Raw genomic sequence first — 23066 nt, 5'->3', positions numbered from 1 at the left:
TAATCTTTCTTCTAAGATAAGTCGTAGGGTCAGTATTAACTCACGTGTTCCAACATTTCAACGGAATCCAAACTGATCTTCCCCGACGTCAGCTTCTACCAGTTTTTCCATTCGTCTGTAAAGAATTCGCATTAGTATTTTGCACCTGTGACTTACTAAACTGATAGTTCGGTAATTTTCACATCTGTCAACACCTGCTCTCTTTGGGATTGGAATTACTATATTCTTCTTGAAGTCTGAGGGAATTTCGCCTGTCCCATACGTCTTGCTCACCAGATGGTAGAATTTTGTTAGGCCTGGCTCTCCCAAGGCTGTCAGTAGTTCTAACGGAATGTTGTCTACACCCGGGGCCTTGTTTTGACTCAGGTCTTTCAGTGCTCTGTCAAACTCTTCACGTAGTATCGTATCTCCCATTTCATCTTCATCTACCTCTTCTTCCATTTTCATAATAGTGTCCTCAAGAACATCAGCCCTGTATAGACCCTCTATATACTCCTTCCACCTTTCTGCTTTCCCTTCTTTGCTTAGAACTGGGTTTGCATCTGAGCTCTTGAAATATCAAAAGCTCATGCAAGTGGCTCTCTTTTCTCCAAACGTCTCTCTAATTTTCCTGTAGGCAGTATCTACAGATGTGAGATAAGCCTCTACATCTTTACATTTGTCCTCTAGCCATACCTGCTAAGCCATTTTGCACATCCTGTCGATCCCATTTTTGAGACTTTTGTATATCTTTTTACCTGCTTCACTTACTGCATTTTTGTATTTTCACCTTTCATCAATTAAATTCAGTATCTCTTCTGTTACCCAAGGATTTCTACTAGCCCTCATCTTTTTACCTACTTGACCCTCTGCTGCCTTCACTATTTCATTCCTCAAAGCTACCTATTCTTCTTCTACTGTATTTCTTTCCCCCATTCATGTCAGTTGTTCCCTTATGCTCTCCCTGAAACTCTGTACAACCTCTGGTTCTTTCAGGTTATCCAGGTCCCATCTCCTTAAATTCCCACCTTTTTGCAGTTTCTTCAGTTTTTATCTACAGTTCATAATCAATAGATTGTGGTCAGAGTCCATATCTGTCCCTGGAAATGTCTTACAATTTAAAATCTGGTTCCTAAATCTCTGTCTTACCATTATATAATCTATCTGAAGCCTTTTAATATCTCCAGGAATCTTCCATGTATACAACCTTCTTTCACGATTCTTGAGCCAAGTGTTAGCTATGATTAAGTTATGCTCTGTGTGAAAATTCTACCAGGTGGCTTCCTCTTTCATTTCTTAGCCCCAATCCATATTCACCTACTATGTTTCCGTCTCTCCCTTTTCCTACTCTTGAATTCCAGTCGTCCATGACTATTAAATTCTCATCTCCATTCACTACCTGAATAATTTCTTTTATCTCATCATACATTTCATCAATTTCTCCATCGTCTGCAGAGCTAGTTGGCATATAAACTTGTACTAGTGTAGTAGGCATGGGCTTCGTGTCTATCTTGGCCACAATAATGCGTTCACTATGCTATTTGTAGTAGCTTACCCACACTCCTATTTTTTTTATTCATTGTTAAACCTACTCCTGCATTACCCCTATTTGGTTTTGTATTTATAACCCTGTATTCACCTGACCAGAAGTCTTGTTCCTCCTGCCACCACACTTCACTAATTCCCACTATATCTAACTTGAACCTATCCATTTCCCTTTTTAAATTTTCTAACCTACCTGCCCGATTAAGGGGTCTGACATTCCATGCTCCAATCCGTAGAACACCAGTTTTCTTTCTCCTGATAACGACGTCCTCTTGAGTAGTCCCTGCCCAGAGATCCGAATGGGGGACTATTTTAACTCCGGAATATTTTACCCAAGAGGACACCAACATCATTTAATCATACAGTAAAGCTGCATGCCATCAGGAAAAATTACGGCTGTAGTTTCCCCTTGCTTTCAGCCGTTCACAGTACCACAACAGCAAGGCCGTTTTGGTTAGTGTTACAGGGCCAGATCAGTCAATCATCCAGACTGTTGCCCCTGCAACTACTGAAAAGGCTGCTGCCCCTCTTCAGGAACCAGACGTTTGTCTGGCCTCTCAACAGATACCCCTCATTGTGGTTGCACCTACGGTACGGCTACCTGTATTGTTGAGGCACGCAAGCCTCTCCACCAACGGCAAGGTCCATGGTTCATCACACTGAAGAGACTATAGAAGTTATAAAAATTGGAGACTGGTACAAACTAGAATATGATGGTAAAATCTATGCTGGAGAGGTACGTGCAATTTTTGGAAACTATTATCTAATCAGTGCAATGGAGCATGCTGGTCACAATTGGAAATGGCCTGCAAAATGTACACACAGGACACAATTATAAAGAAAATTAATCCACCTGTTGTTGTCAATGCAAGATGATATTTTCAATTCTCTGAATTTTAATTGAATTTACAGTTTATTTTTCCCAGTTGTCATGCTCTTATAATTTTTCATAGTGTTTAAAGAATGAAAAATTTATTATATTTGGTAAATAACATATTTTTATTTCCCTGCTCACAGGAAAAACTTTTTCCAACAATAAGTAGTCACGTAACATTGAGTCACATGCTTTTTTCCAATATATTACAATATTTTACATTATATAAATATTTTTAGAAATCTGTAAGAGTGTCATTTGAATGCCAACCTATTTTTCAATTTTCTGTGATAAAAACCAGATCCATACTCCTAATAGTTTGAGGACACTTTTGACCTAAATTGTACATTAGCAGTAGGATGTCCCAAATTTGTAATGAGAGTCACAATATAAATTACTTTCTTGTTCTTTAATTTTAAAGCTCTTCACTACTTAAATATTAATTAAAGATCTATGCCTGAATAACACAATGTATGATGAATTATTTACAAAAGAAAATATAAGGTGCAGTCAAATTAGAGCTTGAAACACAGTTCCTGATCATAGTAACAGTTTACAGGTCACCTATGGGAGACATTCAAAAATTTCTCTCTCAGCTAGAAACAGTTCTTACTAAACTTTATAGAAACAATAGTAATGTCATCGTATGTGGTGACTTTAACATAAACTTACTCACAAAAAATAACAACCAGAAACTATTAGAATCACTACTGTTAACCTTCAATCTGCTCCCCATGATCTCATTCCCAACAAGAGTACATGGGCACAGCAAGACCCTGATTGATAATCTCTTCCTAGATCCCACAAATTACAAGGAAGTGATGACACGGGCAGTAACAAATGGTCTGTCTGATCATGATGGTCAAAGGACAACCCTACAACTTGCCAACAGAAAAACAACACATGGCCGTTGTAACCAAGTTAAACATGTTAGATCAATAAATGCTGAATCTACTTCAGAAATAGTTTATGCCATGAACAATGGGAGGAAGTATACCAGGCTGACACAGTGAATGAGAAGTTCAACTCATTCCTGAACTTATTCCTTAAACATTTTGAAGCTTCTTTCCCCCAAAGACAGATTAAAATCAAACCAACCTGTAGTAAAAGGAAAGTTGGCTAACTACTGGCATAAAAATATCACATAACAAAAAGAGAGATCTGTATGTACAAGAGAACTAGTACAGACCCAGCAGTAAAGTTACATTACAAGAAATACTGTAAAATTCTAACAAGTGTTAAAAAGTGAGACAAATAGGAACATAAAACCTGACAATAATAAACACAAAGTTGCAGCCTCAGATTTCAACAATTTTTTTCTCTCTGTAGCTGAAAAAACAGTGAACCATAATAAACAGTCTCACACAGAAGCTATTGAACTACTTAACCACATGCAAATAACATCTAAAGTAGTACTTCATTTCAGAAGTACAACCCCTAAGGAAATTGAAAAAAACCCTCAAAAACTCAGATTCCTGTGGATACGATGGCATATCAAGTAGGATTTTAAAATCATGTGCAGACTTAATCAGTTATATATTGTGCTATTTGTGTAACCAATCTATGGAAACTGGTGAGTTCCCAGATAGATTAAAACATGCAGTAGTGATGCTAATCCACAAAAGTGGAGCAAGGGGTGAAATATCCACCTATCGGCCCATCTCCCTGCTGCCAGTATTCTCAAAGGTATTTGAGAGAATAGTGTATGATAGGATTTATAATCACACTACACAAAATGGCTTACTGGCTCGGCTTTCGTAAGCGCTCCTCCACAGACAGAGCTATATTTAACCTAACAGATGAAATTTTAGGTGAACTAAATTACAAAAGGTATCCAATGGGGATATTTTGTGACCTTGCCAAGGCATTTGATTGTGTAGATCACAACACACTCTTAAGAAAGCTTCCACATTATGGCATTAAAGACAAGTCTTTGACTTGGTTAGAATCATACTTACAGAACAGGAAGCAAAGGGTTGTCTTAAGGGGGACAGGTACTGCATTAAAATCAGACTGGGGAAATATAAAGCATGGAGTCCCGCAGGGCTTGATTCTTGGGCCATTAATTTTCCTGATCTACATTAATGATCTATCAATCACAATTAACAACACAGCTAAAATAGTAATGTTTTCGAATGATACAAGTATCCTCGTAAAAGGACCCAACTACACAATGCAGGATACAGCCATGACAGTCTCTACTCAAGCACACAAATGGTTCACTGTGAATAAAAAACCAATATGATACAGTTTCTGACAAAAAATAAAGCTCTTGAAATACATGGTAACAATCAAAAAATTAATGAAACCACACATACAAAATTCCTAGGTATCCAGATAGACAGTCACCTAAGATGGAAAGAACAAACTGATCAGCTGGCCAAGAAACTTAGCTCATTTCAGTAGCATAAAAATAAGCACTGTCACTTATCCTACTATTTTAAACAATCACTATACTGTTTTTGGCATAACAAAAGGCTTTAATACTGAAGCAAGTAATTGTTCTTGTTAAATAGAGCAATGTCTGTGCAATGTAATGTATAAATGTTCATGTACTACTGTAATTGCATCAAATGGCTTGTCCTATATTACTTGTACACTGGCTGTATAATATGTAATCAACAGGACCAAATAAATAAATAAAAAGTAAATAAAAATAGAGTGATAAAAAGTCAACATAATTAACCACTGATTTCAAAATGTAACATGAGTCATAACATGAGTCACCATGGAATCTCCCTTATGTATGCTGTCTATTTTGGCCTATTGGTTTGCACCGCATCACCTTGACAAATCCTGTACCATTGTGAGACGATCTCTGGATGAATAAAGAAGTAAACAAATATATTATTTTATGTAATGAAGATTACACTGACAGATTGAGCAGTATTGTAGCCATAGGGTTTAGTTGGGTAGAGAAGAGAGAATCAGGTGTTAAATTAATTATGTCAACAAATGTGATACCAGTATTTTAAGAACACAGCTAATCTACTCTGCAAAATCAAGTGTTCATATTTCTCTTTTAGGTGGTTTCTATTTACACAAGCTGCCCATTAGCACCTGTGTTTGGTTTGGCAATACATATGTTTTTAAGATTTTGCATTGAGCAAAGCAATTTGTTTTTCTCCAGTTACTCAACCAGCGAAAATGTTTCTTGCAAATATAGTTAATACCCTGACAAACAAAAAATGCAGATAATAAACTGCAATGTAACATCAGCTGTACTGCAGACGACAGCAAGTGAGGTGAACAGCAGTATGTGCTGCTGAGTAAAATAATTATCCATCAGCAGGTGATAGGTCACCATCACCGAGACATCTATGTGTGAAGTGCAAAATAAATTGTGTTTTGGTGAAGGCAGAATTTTCCTAACATATTAGAAGTTTACAGAAACTGGCTAATACAAGATACCTTGAGTTAGCTTTTCAAGCTCAATTTTTGCGATCAACTCGGAGAAAGTCTTACTACGATTCGGATTGGTGTAGTACTGATACAATACACTATTCAGGGATTTTAATACCAAATTTATGTTACATTTTACATGCAACACATTTTGCATATTACTCACAACACTTCCAATGTAAAGAGCAAGTTAGGAAAATTATCGTCTGGTTGACAAATGCAACGCTGCTGCCGATCGACGAAACTACCCATTTCTAGCGTGAGTGTTCCCGAGGCTCCTTTCCGTCCGGATTATTTCTTTCGACACGTAACTTCTCTTTCGTACTGTTGAGCCAAATTTTACCTTACTACTTCATAAGTGCCACTACGTTTCTTTTCTTTCTTTTTCTTTTTTAGCGCGTTTACATAGTACACCAAATTTGACAGAAGGCTTCGGATTTCCGTGGACCTTACCTTGGACAGCAGTCACTATGTTTACGTGGAGTTCTCAAACCCGGATACCGTCAAACGGTTTCGCAATACCGTTTCAAGTTAGTCATTTACGCTTGTAAACATCCAGAATCGATTCTGGAAATCCCTTTCTAGCAGCCGATTTTCGCTCCCAAGTAAACGCACAACCTTTATTAAAACGTGCTTGGGTTGTCAGGTTACCTTATAATGAAAACATTCAGGCAATGTAGACGGAGTGACTTATTGTGCACTGAAGGAGAAGCAGAGCTCTCTACTTATAATCTTTAAGTGTACAGAAATAGCGATTGTACTGACAAAATCAGAAGTGTAAACAGCTGTTTTCCAGACGTATTCAACTGGGCTAGCAAATCCGCTTCAGAGTTCAGACCTTGGCTTGTAAACAGTTTCCGAAATTCCTCTTTCATCTTTTGTAACGTGTGTCGCACGTCAACATAGTTGCTACTTGCTAGGGAATAACAGGTCAACCTTGGCTAGCGGTTTTGGTTTGTAACTCAATGCTATGGTTACTATGGTAACTACCAAGACTGCCAACTACTAACTTGAATTTCAATTGTCAAACAATAAGGCGGATACCAAAGATCTTTGATATGAAGTGCTGTGCACTGTGCAGTGAGATCACTGGTACTGTTTGATTTGTATTTGTAAACACCAAACAGTTGCAGACGGCAGTGCGCTGCCGGGTGTTCATCTGTGTCGGTTATGGTTAAATAGTTATGAAAGAAAAGTTACATGTGGGAAGCAGTAACCTTAACTGATCCTCGGAACATTCACGCTGGAAATGGTTAGTTGGACCGTAACGACAACGCTCGTCTAATTTTCTATTTACAAGGCAATGTTTATCCAAATACTTCGCTTTGCATTGTAAGTGTTGTATATAATATTCTGCGAAATGAGTTGCGTGTAAAATTTAACAAAAATTTGGTACTGAATGAAAATCACTGAACAGTGCTCAAGTATTACGATAATCCTCGTCATAGTTGTAGGACTTTATCCAAGTGACTCGCAAAAATGGAGATTTAAAGGCTAACTAAACCAAGGTCTCTTGTGATTTTTAATAGCCCGATTCTGTAAACTTCGTATAGGTTATGAGGATTTTATTAAGAGAAATCATCTCAAGGCGAATACGTAAACGTGATTTTGGAAAGTAGATTGTGTTCTTACAGCATCACATTTGTTGGCTTTTCCAGTTTAAACTCAAGTTATGACTTCTCAACCTAACGAAGACTTAATTCCTGGAGACAGGATGATTTACACTAGTTGCTTTTCATAAGCAGCTGGAATCATCCAGATTGCTGTCAAGCAATTAGAAACTATTGCGAATTGGCAAACTACCAGAGAGACAACAAAGATGCCGCTAGTATCTCCTCTCCCATAGGTATTGTCTCAATCCAGGAAATACAGTACACATTGCTATTCATTGACATTATTGAGAGGTAAGGAGTGGTAGATGCAGGACACTTCTATGGAGGAGGCAGTGTGTGGGAGAATTTAGATATATACACTGGTACCCCATACCAGCGAATTTGAGGTGCTTCTCCCACATAGACTAAGCCACTCGGGTCATTGGAAGTGTCCAATTCTGCTCTTCTGTTTTGACCCGTGGTGTAATGGTGGGTGTGACGTCACTATGGTGTGTTGGTTTTGATTTGCTTCGTGTGTGTAGATCTCATTTTGTTGTAATTGACGATGCCATGTGGTGGTGGATGTTGACGTTTTGCGTTTAATGTAGTCTCTGGGTAGTCAGTTCTGTAACTTGGTTATGTAAGCGCTTGATTTGTTTTCAGTCAGTTATGATTTTTCTTCCTTTTGTGTGTGTGGAGTTTTTGTTAGGCATGTAGGCGTGATAAGTTTGGTGTGTGTGTGTGTGGGGGGGGGGGGGGGTGCTATATGGGTCGAGTGAACTGTAGGACTCCGGTTGGTTTTGTGGCACTTGTTGGAACAAATGATGCTTCTCATATGGACTCCGAGGCAACAGTTGGGTCACTGCAACAACTGGCAGAGGAAGTGTTGAGAACAACCTAGCTCACGTAATTTCAATGAAGCTTACAATCTGCAGCATTGTCCACAGAACCGATTGTAGCCTCCTGGTTCTAAATTGAGTGGAAGGAACCAAGGATTTTGAATGTTCTGGGACTTTCTCAATTATGCACCACATAGTTGAGAACTGTAGCGTACTCTTACATGGCTCGTAGGTGCAACATAGGCCTATATCAGGAACTGCTATCCATATGTGGCGAACAGTGTGGGGTGCGTACAATTGTTTCTCTGGGTATGTGAATCTCCATGTAGCCCAGTTAATGGAAGCTGTAGGAGACCCCAAAGCAGTAGTATAAGACTCAGTGACTCCACAGATGAAACGGATAAAATCAGGAAGATCAGCTGTCAAATCAGTCGCAACGAAGTCCCAGAACTTGAAGCAACTGTAAAAAACAGTGAAGCTCACATAATGCCTGGTATATAAAGCTGTCTACAACCTAAAATTTCCAATAGTGGATTCGGGGTAAATCTAAGTGTGTATTGAAAGGACAGGCTGATGAAAAACTAAGAAGCTGCATTTGTTCCAGTAGATGAGGAACTGAAATCCACTGAGCTAGAAATTCAAGCTGCAAGTGAGATCATTTAGGCAAAATATGGTATGAAAGATGGACATAAACATAAAATTGGGGCTTTCTGTTTCCCACCTGATTCATCCTCAGATATAAATTAAATTTTTTGATAAAGCCTCAGCGAGCTAGTGCATATGTTTCCCAATTGTACTAAGATTGTTGGGGGAGATTTTAATCGTACAACAGCTGGTCAGGATAGTTACAGTTTTGTATGTGGTGGGTGTGAGGAGACATCCTGCTGAACAATACCAAGAATTCTCTCTGAAAACTACTCACAGCAGATAATTCACAAGCACACTCATGACAGAAATAGGTTAGATAGAACTAATGATAACAAAAGTACGCCAGCTGCTGTGGTCGAGCAGTTCTAGGTGCTTCAGCCTAGAACCACGTGGCTGCTATGGTCGCAGGTTCGAATCCTGCCTCAGGCATGGATGTGTGTGATGTCCTTAGGTTAGTTAGGTTTAAGTAATTCTAAGTCTAGGGGACTGATGGCCTTAGATGTTAAGTCACATAGTGCCTAGAGCCATTTGAACAAAAGTACCAGACTGCTTTGAGGAGTGTACGTCAAAACCGGTATAACTGGACGTAGAAAGATTATTATGTTAAATTAACTAAAAAAAGATGTAGTAGTATTGCGTCTCAAGGCAGAATTTGAAACCTTGAGGTTGGGACAGGGCCATTTAGAGGAATTGTGACTTAGGCTTTGAAGGATAGTTGACCAAACACTGGATATACATGCTTATATGTACCTAATTGAACAAATCATGATGGTAAAGACCCTCTATGGTATACAGTCACTGCAAAGCACTTGCTAAAGAACTGTGACTATTGCATAACTGGTGTAAAACAATGTACAGGGCTATAAATACAGACAGTGTTTGACTGTCAATAGGGCAGGGCATGAAGAATTTGATTACCATACTAGAAACTTATCAAATGTCCGCGTGCTAAACCCAAAGAAGTTTTGGTTACATGTAAAGGCACTAGTTTCACAAGCTGCGATATGGTTGCAGATTGAAGCAGTGGTCCAGAAAGTGTAGAAGAAATTTCTCTTATTTCCATCAATGATTATAGAACTTTTGGTCCTTAGACTGCTGGGTTTGGTCAGCAGTGACCAGTTTCAGATCTGCAGCAGAAGATGGAAAATAAACTGCAACCAGAGGGCTAGACATTAGGCTACATAGATTGCATCTTAAAACAGTATAATATGACATTTTATCTAAATGACCACAAGAGTGTCTGGGAATCCCATGTTATGACATAACCATTTCCTTTAACAGTTTTAAAGTTAACTTTATTGATGTTTTTAATTATTACATTTTAGCACTATAGTAATTTTACATTTGGCAAGTCCGTTATACACTTTACCTATTGTATACTGTGCAGTTTTGTAATTGATGCATATGTGTAAACTTACAGTAGTGACATGTAACGAGCTTACAGCATAAATATAATGAGGCATCTTGAACAGAGTGACCTCCTTTATGCCAACCAGTATGTATTCCTGAAACAGCAAACATGTGAAACCCAACTTGTCCTTTTCTCACATGTCATACTGAAAGCTTTGGATCAAGGCAATCAGGTAGATACAGAGGTTTCTCCTCGACCAGGAGCTGTAATTCTTCCAAATGATGTCGGAGTGCCCCCTCACCTCAAATAGTAATAATAATAGTAATAATCGAGTGGGTAGTTTCTATGACATGTACTCGAGTGACCATTTCCCGTGTACCATCGATTTGCTGACTCCTACCCCAACTAAGTGTAAACCCATCTGGCAGCTTTCTAAGGCTGACTGGAGACTTGAATCCACGCTGGTGACCTACGATGAACAAAATTTCCGTAGGTGTGATGGCCTGGTAGAACACCTTAAACATTATTCTTACTGCCACAGAATGAAATTCCTTGCACTTCATCTTTACCATGCAGTGTCCTGGTCCCTTGTTGTCCTGAGGAGGCATTTCTGTGGCACAATTCACATATGGAGACATGCTCTCTGTTTTCAACCATCATCCTGTTATGGTGAACTGTATTTGTTATAAACAGGTGTGTGCGCAGTGTCGTAGCATTCTTTAGGACAGAAAAAAGAAAAAAGCTAGCTGGATTTCATTTACTAGTTCTTTTAACAGTTCCACTCCCTCTTCCATTATCTGGCACTCTCTGAGACCAAGGTCCATTCGGCAATATATGGCTTGACCGCAGCAGATGATGTCAATGAGGACCCTATAGCTATCTCCAACACCCTAGGCCCCTCTTTTGCGGAGTTTTTGAGCTCCATCCACTATCACCCTGCCTTCCTCCATAGCAAGTGGAGGTGGCTTGGGTGATACCCTTTTCCTCTCAGAATTGTGAATGCTACAATGTCGCCTTTACTGTGACGGAGCTAGGTCATACTCTCACTTCATGCCGATCCTATGCCCCAGGGTCAGATGATGTTTACATCAAGGTGTTGTGGCATCTTTCTTTAGCGGGCAAGCACTTTCTCTTTCACAAGTACAACTGCGTCTGGGTAGATGGCATGTTTCCCAGACACTGGTGTGAAACCACAGGTATACCTATAGCTCAGCCCCGTAAGGAAGACACCTTCCTTCCAACTGCTACCCTATTTCTCTCTCTAGCTGTGTTTGCAAGGTGATGGAACATATGATTCATGCCTGACTGTTATGGTGGCTAGAGTCTTGCAATTTACTAACCACTGTACAATGTGGATTCTGAGTGCACCGTTCTGCAGCTGACCATCTCGTCACTTTCTTGGTCCATGTCATGAACGATTTTCTGAAGAAATCCCAAACTGGCCATGTTTTATTTGGAGAAAGCCTACGACACTGCTAGGGGCCTTGTATCCTCTGTACTCTCTACACATGGAGCTTCTGAGGCTGCCTGCCCTGTTTCCTTCAGGAGTTTTTAAAAGACAGAATTCCATGTGGGTTCTGCCTTATCAGACACCTTTATCCAGGAAAATGTGGTGCCTCAGGGATATGTTTTGAGCATCGTCCTCTTTGCTATAGCTTATAGCTATTGACCCTGTTATTTCATGTCTCCCACAAGGCATCTCAGGTTCCTTTTTCATTTACGATTTTGTGATCTATTGCAGTTCTTCATGGACTTGTGTCCTCGAGTGTGACTCATGGAGAATCGACAATGTCTTTCACTTTTCCACTGACAAAATCATTTGTATAAATTTGTGGCTGTGCAGTGGGTTTCTTCTACTGTCTTTACATCTTGGGCCTCTTGCTCTTCTGTTCATTGAAAGTGCGAAATTCCTGGAGCTCATGCTTGACAGGAAACTTTCTTGGTCCTCCCACGTGTCTTACCTGGCCACCCGCTGTACTCGGTTCCTTAGTGTGCTGTGTGTCCTAAGCGGTACTTCCTGGTGAGCGGATTGAACCACCCTCCTCTACTTGTGCCAATCTGTTGTCCATTCAAAACTAAATTATACGTGTTTCATTCATGCATCTGCATGTTCGTCCACCTTACACCGTCTAAATACAGTCCACCATTGTGGAATCCGTTAGGCCACTGGTGCCTTTTGCACTAGCCTGGTTGAGAATCTCTATGCAGAAGCTGCTGAACTACTGCTGTCGTACCGGTATGATGTTCTATTCACCAGACACCGATGCCGTTTGCATGCCATATCCAGCCTTTGCTTCCAGAACACTGCTCAGTATTTGCTGCAGAGCACTTCGCCCTGTATCGGACTTTGAAGTACATCCGGCGACACAGGCTTTTCAATAGTGTCATCTGCTCCGACTCTCTGTGGCCTTTAGAGCCTCTGTGTGCTGGACACAGCCCATCCCTTAGTGCAACAGGTCCACGAAAGCTTCCAGGTGCTCACTCGTGAATGAGCCACTGTGATGCTTATGTGGGTTCCTGGTCACATCTGTCTGATGGGAAACAAGACTGTTGATGCTGCTACCAAGGCTGCAGTCCTCCTATCTCGGTCCACTAGTTCTTCCATTCCTTCCTATGATCTCCATGTTGTCATCTGTCAAGGTGGTGGGGCCACTTTGGCATCACCGCTGGACTTCCCTTCATGGGAACAAGCTCCGGGGAAGGAAACCTCTCCCAGCAGCTTGTCTGACCACCTCTCAGCCCTCTCGCCGCAAAGTGATCATTTTAGCTTGGTTGTGCATTGGGCACTGTCATTTTAACCATCGTCAATTGTTGAGTGGTGATCTCCCACTACTTTGTGCCCATTATCATCAACCTTAGAGTCTTTGCCATTTCCTGAACAAATGTCCTTCTTTAACCACTTATGTTCTAACATGTGTTTGCCGGGTGAGCTATTGGCCATTTTCATGATAGATGCTCTGGCTGTCACCTGCGTTTTACTTTTCATCCATCGCAGCAATATGGCGAAGAACATTTAATCTATAGTTAGGTACCTCTGTTGTCTCTACAGCGTATTTTATAGACTTTTCTGCAAGAGGAAGTCCTTGTTCTTAGCTCTCTTTCAGCTGCTTGATTGGGCTTAATGTGTAGTCATTTTAAACTCCTATTATGTATTAATGCTCTAAACTTCTGGCATGGGCATGTATGACCTTAGTTGTTATTGTACCCTAAAACAAAACAAAACAAACAGGTACAGAAAAGTGTGGGGTAGATCAAATTGCTGACGATATGTATGGCATGAAATTGAGGAGAATAGAGCATTACAGTGGTAGTTGCTAATTTATTTATTATTTTAGCAGGGACTGTTTGAAACAAAACTTTCTGAGGCATCAAGTAAGGGTCAATTTACGCATGGACTTAAGCTTGCAGAGCAAAAAAGTGTTGTGGGAGTAAAAGACTTGACCACAATAAGCAAGTTCAACAGGATCTACAGTGACCAGTCGGAACATTATGACCACATACCTAATAGCTGGTATGCCCATCTTTAGCATGTATAACAGTGGCAATGCGCCATGACATAGAAGCAGTGAGGCCTCGGCAGGTCACTGGAGGGAGTTGGCCCCAGGCCCCTTGCGGGTCCGGGGGTAAGAATAGGCCCGCAGTATTCCTGCCTGTCTTAACAGGTGACTAAAAGGAGTCTCACACATTTCGGCCCTTATGTGATGGCCCCCTCTCAGATTTGACCTGTGTATTTCAAAATTATTCTGAAGAGCGTGCTAATTGGGGAAGGGCACCTTACTTGGTGCATTGTCTCCATCGTGCATTGAGATCTTTAGCCCTCTTTCTCATCGTCACATTGCAGTCCCACCCGTTTTCCATCTCTTGGGCGAGGATAAGCCATGCACTATACAGTGTCACTTTCTGCGCCGCAGCCGAAGACCGTGGACTTCTTTGCACCTGATATCCAGCACGGTAGCCAGTCCATTGTGGTGGGGCCGCCATGTACCCTGTTGGTTGTAGCCCCCTGACCACACAGGGATTGCTCTGCTGATGCCTGCGCTGTTAACTACCCATGTATGCCATGGAGTAGATGCCTATCTCCCTGGGGCATCAGAACTTCCAGCAATGGCCATCCTGTCAGGTGGCCCTTGCTGTGGCTGGGTGGCGCCTGTCGGGAGTGTCCTTGATCAGAGTGGGTGGCATCAGGGTGGATGACACGCAATGATGCATGGTACATCATCTCTTCCTGATGGCCAGCCACCAGCAGTCTCTAAGCATTTGAAGGATCAATTTAATGCAAACACGTATGACCCCAAATCATTCCCCTCCCTGGCCACACCGTGAGAGGAACAAAAGGCTAAGGTTGGCAGTGAAGCTTATTCACCCCGGTACCTAGTATGTTCAAGAGCTGACAGGGAGTCTTTCACGATGATGAAGCCTCAGCTCTTTGTCAAGCATTTAGAGGACAAGGGAGATGGAGGGTGTCTTTCACGATGATGAAGCCTCAGCTCTTTGTCAAGCATTTAGAGGACAAGGGAGATGGAGGGTGAAATATGCTATCCCGGCTGAGACACTATCCCGGATGAGACACAAGTTGAAAATATGCTCACTATTTTTTATTTACTTAAATTTGACATATTTCGTGACAGTACCTTTTCCGTTAGATGTTTACAAGGCGATATTAGTCTTGGCTTCAGTTGTCTAATGAAGTATGATTCCACAATGCATCTTTGTTGGCTGCAGAAATGACCTGCTTCAATGTGTTTGGCTCATTTTTGGTGCTTCAAATACCATTTCTTCGAATGTAGTTTCTTCTTATAGTTTATATAAAAAAATAGTAACATAATTCAAAATTATTTATGACTGCAACCTGCACATTCTTCTTCTGTCAACACACACCAAGAGTTAACTGCCGACTGACTATAGTCAAAGACAACTCCAGCGTCAAAGATATTTTACACAACACACAAGCTTCCACTTGTAATCGGTCTCTTTGGTATTCTTCGATACATTTACTTATGGTAATCAATATGCTTTCATTCTCAAAAATATAAGTAAATTAGCATATAATAAGGCAAATTATAATAAAAAAAATTCTGACAAAAAATATAAGAAAACATTTACAATTCGGTATCGACAAATACGGTAAAAAAATAACATCTCCCAGATCCATTACAAGGGCTTGTCCAAAATGCGCTCTGGGTCAGTCTTTATAAAAACAGCATCCTCTGCTCAGTCATGGGCATTACCCACCTGTGACAAGCTGGGGATCTTTCTGTTACCATCATGCTCCATAAGAGTTTAAACATGGTCCACAGGGACCTGTTTTTGCAGTCTGATGATGAGCTGCACGCCAATTTGAAGTGGCGAGGTGTTAATTTCATCCGAGGGATGATCAGGTTGCCACCGGTGCCTTCATCTTTGCCTTCGAGGGTGATACATTGCCTGAGAAGATCAAGGTGATGGTCTACCACTGTGATGTCAAGCCCTATATCCCTCCCTCGATGTGGTGCTTTAAGTACTAGAAGTTTGGCCATATGTCTTCCCGCTGTGCTTCCAGCACCACATGTCAAGATTGTGGATGCCCATCACATCCCAATACTTCATGTGCCCTGCCTCCCATCTGTGTTAACTGTGGAGAACATCATTCACCTCGCTTGTCAGACTGCGGGATTTTACAGAAAGAGCGGAAAATAATGGAATATAAGACCCTGGACTGACTGACCTACACTAAGGCTAAGCAGAAGTTTGAACGCCTCCATCCTGTTCGTACCCAACAGTCACCTCTCAGAGCTGGAAGACTACACCTGCCGCCTTGCTCATGGGGGGCACTACTCTCCCTGTTGCTCCTGTACCACCTACTTTGGGAGCAACGCCCTCCCACCCATCGGGGACACCCGTCCCCACTTCTAAGCCAGAGAAACGTTCAACTTCCTTGGCTCCTCTCACTCTCAAGGGGTCCCTTGGGTCACGCCCTTCTCAGGTTTCCAGCAGTGGGAAAGATGATGCCCGTCAGTGGCTGAAAGGCCCACAAGCAGCTGGGCTTCACAATCCTCCTCTGTCATGGAGACTGAATCAGTGAAGCCCACCCAGGCAGTGAAATCCAAGGAGCAGTGAGAAAAGTCCAAGAAGAAGACCTCTTAGACCAAAGAACTTGCTGTGGCAGCCACCCCACCGCTCCCTATGGGCTTTGCGTCTGAGGATGAGGTGGAGATTCCGGCATCCACTAAGGACCTAGATCATGTCGGGCCCTCAGACACAATGGATGTTGATCGCTCACATCCTCAATCAGTGGCAGCAAGTGACCCAGCGGCGTAATCTGTAGTGACTCCCTGAGTGGTTTATGAGCTATCAACCACTGTTTGCCTCGCTCTCATCTGCTGATGTCTATCCAGGAGTTCCTGCATACTCTTTCCCATTGTGTCCGCTCCGTGTCTTTGTGTGGACCCTGGGTCATGTCAGCATCCTGGGTAATGAACGTGTTGACACACACACCTAACAGGCTGTCGGTGCACCAGCCTTGGAGATTGGCCTTTCGGAGTGTGATTAATTGGTTTGGCGACAGGAGGTCCTTGGCACCTGGGGTGATAAATGGTGCACCCTGCCTTCACCCAACAAACTTTGGGTCATCAAGGAGACTACAGGTGTGTGGCGCTCCTCCTTGCAAGCCTTCTGCAAGGACTCAGTTTTGAGTTTTATTCGTGCAGGGGACTTTTATTGCTCAATCTAAGTGTTTGTCTTTTTTTTGTGTTGAGTCTGGCCTTTGGCCTACGGTTTTAGATTGGGGTTTTTAGTGTGTCTCTTGATGGTTGGCTTTTCCTTTTATTGTTTTCATGGTTGGCCAACCACTGTCACACTCTGTGTGCTTTTAATTCCTTTTGTCTGGTCTGTGTCTGTGACTTTCTTGTTCTGTGTCATCCCTTGTCATTTCCATTGCTTGTTTTTTTATCCCTTGTGCTTCACGATCATGGAAAAAGGGACCAATGACCTTTGCAGTCTGGTCCCTTCAACCCCCACAAACCAACCATCCAACCAACCAGTTGGCACCACACCTACACACACAAGCCACCTAATTTCTGTAAATTCTGCAGAGGGAGTCGATGAGCTCTGACGCCACAGTCGATCACATTCCAGATGTGTTTGATTGGGTTCAGATCTGGTGATTTGAGAGCCAGCATATCAATTGGAACTCGCCACGGTGTTCCTCAAGCCACTCAGTTACACTGCTGTCCTTGTTGAAAAATGCCACTGCCATCGGGGAAACAAGATAGTCATGAAGGGGTGTAGATTGTCTGCAACAAGTGTATGATAGTCCTTGGCCATCACAGTGCCTTGCACGAGCTCCACTGGACTCGTGGATGCCCACATGAATGCATAATGGAGCCGCTGCCAGCTTGTGTCTGTCCCACAGTTCAGGTGTCAAGGATCCATTCTGCATCTGCATCTACATGGATACTCCACGAACCACAATGCATGGCAGAGGGTATCCTGTACCACTACTTGTCATTTTCCCCTCCTGTTTCACTCGCAAATAGAGTGAGGGAAAAACAAATGTTCATACACACCTTTCAGCCCTAATTTTTCGTACCTTATCTTCATGGTCCTTATGTGCGATGTATGTTGGCGGCAGTAGATTCATTCGGCAGTCAGCTTCAGATGCTGGTTCTGTAAATTTTCTCAATAGCGTTTCTTGAAAAGAAGATCCTGTTTTCTCCAGGGATTCCCATTTTAGTTCCCGAAGCATCTCTGTAACACTTATGTGTTGTTTGAACTTACTGGTAACAAATCAAGTGGCCCACCTCTGAATTGATTCAGTGTCTTGCTTCAGTCCAGCCTGGTATGGATCCCATGGATCCCAAACACTCGAGCAGTACTCAAGAATAGGTTGCACCACATCCTATATATGGTATTTAAAGGTGATCCACTCTTTCCTAAAATTTTCCCAATAAACTGAAGTTGACCATTTGCTCTACCTACCACAGTTTTCATGTCACTTTGCAGCGTTACGCTCAGATATTTAAGCAACTTTACTGTGTCAAGCAGGACACTAGTAATACTGTAGCTGAACATTACAGTTTCGTTCTTTCTACTCATCTGCATTAACTTAAGTTTTTCCACATTTAGGGCTAGCTGCCATTCATCACACAACTGTAAATTTTGTCTAAGTCGTCTTGTATCTTCCTACAGTCACTTGACTTTGACACCTTACCGTACACCACAGCATCATCAACAAACAACCCCAGATTGCTTCCCATTCTGTCCGCCAAATCATTTACGTGTATGGAGAACAACAATGGTCCTATCACACTTCCCTGGCACACTCCTGACGATACTCTTGTCTCTGACGAACACATGCCATCGAGGACGACATACTGGATTCTATTATATAAGAAGTCATCAAGCCACTCACATATCTGTGAACTAATTCCTTATGCTCATACCTTCATTAAAAGCCTGCAATAGGGCACTATGTTAAATGGTTTCTGGAAATCTACAAGTATGGTAGCTGCCTGATCACTTCTTCCATGATTCTCAGTAAGTTTCACATGAGCAATGCCATATAAAACCATGGTGATTCGTGGACATAAGCTTCTCTGTCTTGAGAAAGTCTATTATGTCTTCTTCTTCGGCACTACAGCCCTTGGTGGGCCTTGGCCTCCTCAACAATCTTCCTCCATATCTCTCTGTTCTCAGCTTTTTTCTTCCATCCACGGATCCCCTTCTTGGCAAGGTCAGCCAGCACATTGTCCATCCATCTAGCTTTTGGTGTGCCCTTCCTTCTGGTGGAATACAGTCTGGCATTCATTATTTGTTTGGGCATCCTGTCTTCCATCATCCTCTCCATATGTCCTGACCAACAAATTCTTTGAGATTTGACGAATTTCACTATATCTTTCCCTTGTGTAAGCTCCTGTATTTCATGGTTGTATCTCACTCTACAACCTTTTGCCTCTCTCACAGGCCCATAGCCTTTTTTGTAAGATTTGCCTTTCAAATACTGTTAGGCTGTTACTGTCTGCTTCTGTCAATGTCCATGTTTCTGATCCATATGTGGCAACAGGTTGCACAAGGGAAAAGTATGCTCTCAATTTAGTTGTTCTTGTAATGAGAGAGTTTTTGAGTATCTTTAAGTATACATAGTAGGCTTTATTTCCTGCATGTATCCTTTCTCTAATACATTGTCTCATACTATTATCATTGGGTAGGAGGACATCTAGATAATGGAAGTATCTAACAGCTTTGAAGCATTTATCGGAGATCTTCAGGTCCTCTGGTGTTCTTCTAGCTTCAGAATTGGACATAACCATATATTTTGTCTTGCTTTTATTTACAGTAAGTCCAATTCTTGTTCCTTCTGCTTCCATTTGTACATATATTTCTTTAAGCGTTGTTACATCCCTTGTCATGATGGCAATATCATCTGCATATGCGCATATCTGGCTGAGCCCTTTATACAGTGCTAGTCTATTAATACTATCAAAAGCTTGTTTAAGGTCAACAAACAGGAAGTGGAGCTCTATATCATATTCATAAAATTTTTCCATCATTTGTCTAACAACAAACAACTGGTCAGATGTACCTCTGTTTGGTTAGAATCCACATTGGTATTCTCAGAGTATCTTTTCAGTGCACTTCTTTATTCTTTCATTCAGCATTCTAGAGAAAATCTTATATACTGTATTCAGTAGTGTTATGCCTCTATAGTTTTGACAACTGAGCTTTTCTCCTTTCCTATATTTTGGGCATATTATTCCAGTATTTCACTCCTCTGGCATGCTTTCATTTACTTGTATGTTCTTTATTTTAAATATTTCAGTCTTAGAGGCTGCCCTCCTTATTTTTAGTTCTGACATGATCCCATCTTCACTGGGTGCATGGTTATTTTTTAGTTTATTTATCAGTGTTTGCACTTCCAGCATTGTTGGGTTTTGTGCCTCATTCCTGTCAATTTCTCTTGCCTCTGTGTTCTCTTCCTGTTCCTGTGTACCTCTTGGGACCTGATCTGAGTTTTTGTTGAGCATATCTTCAAAGAATTCTGCCCACCTCTGTAATATTTCTTGTTCATCTCTTATTATCCCACCATTTCTATTTTTGCATGCATTTTGCTTGGGTTGAAAATTTTTTCTTATCATTCCCATGGCATGATAGAATTTCTTCGTTTCATTCTGTTCCTTTAATTCTTCTCTCTCTTTAAACTTTGATATCAACCATTCCTTTTTCTTTTTCTTGTATATTCTTTGGGCATTGGATCGTAATTTATTGTACACCTCCATGTTTCTTTGTTTCTTTCTGTATCATTCTCAGTCTTGCTGCAATTTTACGTTCTACTACTAGCCTGCATTCATCACCAAACAACTCATTTCTTGCATTTCTTCTCATCCCGACTATGTCTTCTGCTGCCTCTTTCACTGCTTTCTGGATCTTAGTCCCTCTATCATGGATTCCCATTGTTTCCTCGCTGGGAGTCAGTGCATCTCTAACTTTTGCTTGGTATGCTTTCACAACTTCTGGGTCATTCAGTGTTTCTGTGTTCCAGTTTGTATTTTCCTCCATTCCAGGTTTAGGTGTTACAAATAGTTTCTCCCTCACTGCAGCTTTACAGCATAGTGGTCTGAGTCACAGTTACAGCCCCTACAGCTCTTCACATCAATTATTGATGTGGCATGTCTTGCCTTTGACTCATAGTCTATTTGATTGACTATTCCACTGACATTTGATTTCCATGTTCTGAGATTTATTCTTTTATGCGGGAAATGTGTGCTCCTGGTGATTAGATTATTTTTAGCAGCAAACTGACATAACATTTCTCCATTCTTGTTACTTTCTTCATGGTATGTGTATCTCCCAGATACTCTTCCACATTCGATTCACCCAACCTGTGCATTAAAAACTTCCATAAGTAAAAACAGATCATACTTTTGTACTTTACTGCGTGCCCTTTCTAGATCTTCATAAAACTTTTCCTTTGTTTCTTCTTCTGCTTCCTCTGCTGGTGCATATGCAGTTATTATCATTATATTTCTGAATTTCCCTTTCACTCTGTCTGCTAAGTCTTTCATTTATGGGTTCAAATTCCAAAACACTTTTACCAATCTCCTTTGCTGTTGTGAATCCCGTTCCGACTTGTCCTGTTCTTCTGTCTGGTCCACTATACATCACAGAGTACTTGGCATATCTATCTGTCCTTGCCCTTGCCATCTTATTTCATGTAGCGCTACAATGTTGTTCTTGAACATATGATCTCATCAGCTATTTCTCTCATTTTTCCAGGTTTCAACATTGTTCGTACATTCCTTGTTACTACTGCCAAATCTTTTGTCCTTTTTCTTTGCAGAGGTTGTGTTTTTTGTGTCTCATCCATCATCTGAGGCTCTTGTTGAGGTTCCGTAATATGTCACTTTTACAGTGTGGGGTTCTCGGACCCACGCGCAACCCCAAATCTTGGAGGACCTGGATTTCTTTAGGGTTTACTCTCCTAGAGAGGTTGGCTTCCCTATGCCTATAGAACCCTCCCCTGCCCTATGTTGCGGGACACACTTCATCTGGCTCCTCAGTCAAGACTAGTCCGACTTGGGTGACGCTGCCAGTAGCTACGCTACTGCCGGCATAACTCTTGACTTCATCGAGGCACGCAAACCCTCCCGCCCAGCACTGAAGGTGCCTACAATAAGGCGGTGTCCCCGGGGAGAGAAGTCTGTTATGTTCGAATGGAAAATATGTTCAAGGATTCTGCAGCAAACAAAAGTTAGGCATATTGTTCTGTAATTTTGCAGTTCCATTATTTTACCTTTCTTATATACTGCAGTCACCTGCGCGTTTTACCAGTCGTTGGGGCTTTGTGCTGTTTAAGAGATCCACGACAAGTGCAAGCTAGGTAAGGGGCCAATGCTCTAGAGGAGTCTTTGTAAGCTCGAACTGGGATTCCATCTGGACCTGGTGATTTATTTACATGAGGTGTGCTGATTTCTCTGTCATCCATACGGGAGGCGGTCCAATGATGGTATGTTTGTATGGTTCTTCTGTGTGAATGATTTCTTGAATGTGAAATTTCAAACTTCAGCTTTCGTTTTTCTGTCTTCAACTGCCATACCAGACTGGTCAACAAGGGACTGAATGGAAGCCTTAGACCCACTTGGCAATTTTACACACGGCCAGAATTTTCTCGGGTTCTGTGTCAAATATTTTGCTAAGGTGTGATGTTGATAGTTGTTGTATGCTTTGTGCATAGATCTTTTCACAGATGCACAAATCTGTAATAACCTTCACTTGTCATCATTTGTGCGTCCCTTTTGAATGTAGAGTGCAACAGCCTATGCTTCCTTAGCATCCTCCAAATTTTGTTATTAAACTATGGTGGATCTTTCCATCCTTTATCCACTTACTAGATGCATAACTCTCCAGACCATGATTTACAATCTGCTTAAATTTTGCCCATAATTCCTCTACAGCCATCTTACTGGAACTAAGTGATGCCAGTTCACTGTCTAAGTGAGTTTTTACTAACTGCTTATTTGCTCTATCTAGCAGAAATACTCTCCTAGCCTTCTTGACTTTTGTAATCGTAGTTCCTACAATGACATTGTGGCTGCTGATCCCTGTTTCTATACTGACATTGTCGATAAGGTCCGTCGTATTTGTAGCTACCAGGTCTATGATATTTCCATTGCGTGTGGGCTGACAAGCTAGCTACTCAAGACATGTTTTCAGAAATGTTAAAGATTATTTCACATGGGTCTGTGTTTGTACTCCTCGCAGTGAATCCACAGACAACCCAGTCTATACTCAGCAGGTTAAAGTTGCCTCCAACTAGTAGTGCATGATCTGGGTATCAACAAGCTATTGGACATAGACTTTCT

At 41.4% G+C, this 23066-nt stretch overlaps 1 protein-coding gene and 1 long non-coding RNA gene across 7 annotated transcripts in view; one reads left to right on the top strand and one right to left on the bottom strand.

Annotated features, from left to right (window-relative positions):
* Positions 1-6310, bottom strand: part of LOC126106660 (uncharacterized) — a 62611-nt gene extending 56301 nt beyond the window's left edge. Inside the window, exon 1 of the long non-coding RNA XR_007523381.1 lies at positions 6254-6310. This is a non-coding gene — a long non-coding RNA (uncharacterized LOC126106660). The remainder of the gene's footprint in view (positions 1-6253) is intronic.
* Positions 6311-6890: 580 nt separating this feature from the next.
* The window catches only part of LOC126106409 (gastrula zinc finger protein XlCGF57.1-like), a 327990-nt gene continuing 311814 nt past the window's right edge, over positions 6891-23066 (top strand). For 5 of the 6 annotated variants that reach the window (XM_049912684.1, XM_049912683.1, XM_049912681.1 and 2 more), the window contains exon 1: positions 6891-7052. In XM_049912684.1, the coding sequence (XP_049768641.1) occupies positions 7050-7052 (3 nt within the window). In that variant the 5' untranslated portion in view covers positions 6891-7049. Of the gene's footprint in view, positions 7133-23066 lie in introns of all 6 variants that reach the window. The other variant, XM_049912682.1, reaches the window with a different exon arrangement.

The sequence above is a fragment of the Schistocerca cancellata genome, chromosome 10 (assembly GCF_023864275.1).
Source record: "Schistocerca cancellata isolate TAMUIC-IGC-003103 chromosome 10, iqSchCanc2.1, whole genome shotgun sequence".
Lineage (NCBI taxonomy): Eukaryota > Metazoa > Arthropoda > Insecta > Orthoptera > Acrididae > Schistocerca > Schistocerca cancellata.
The sequence above is the reverse complement of the archived record's forward strand: the minus strand, read 5'-3'. Positions and strand labels throughout refer to the sequence as shown.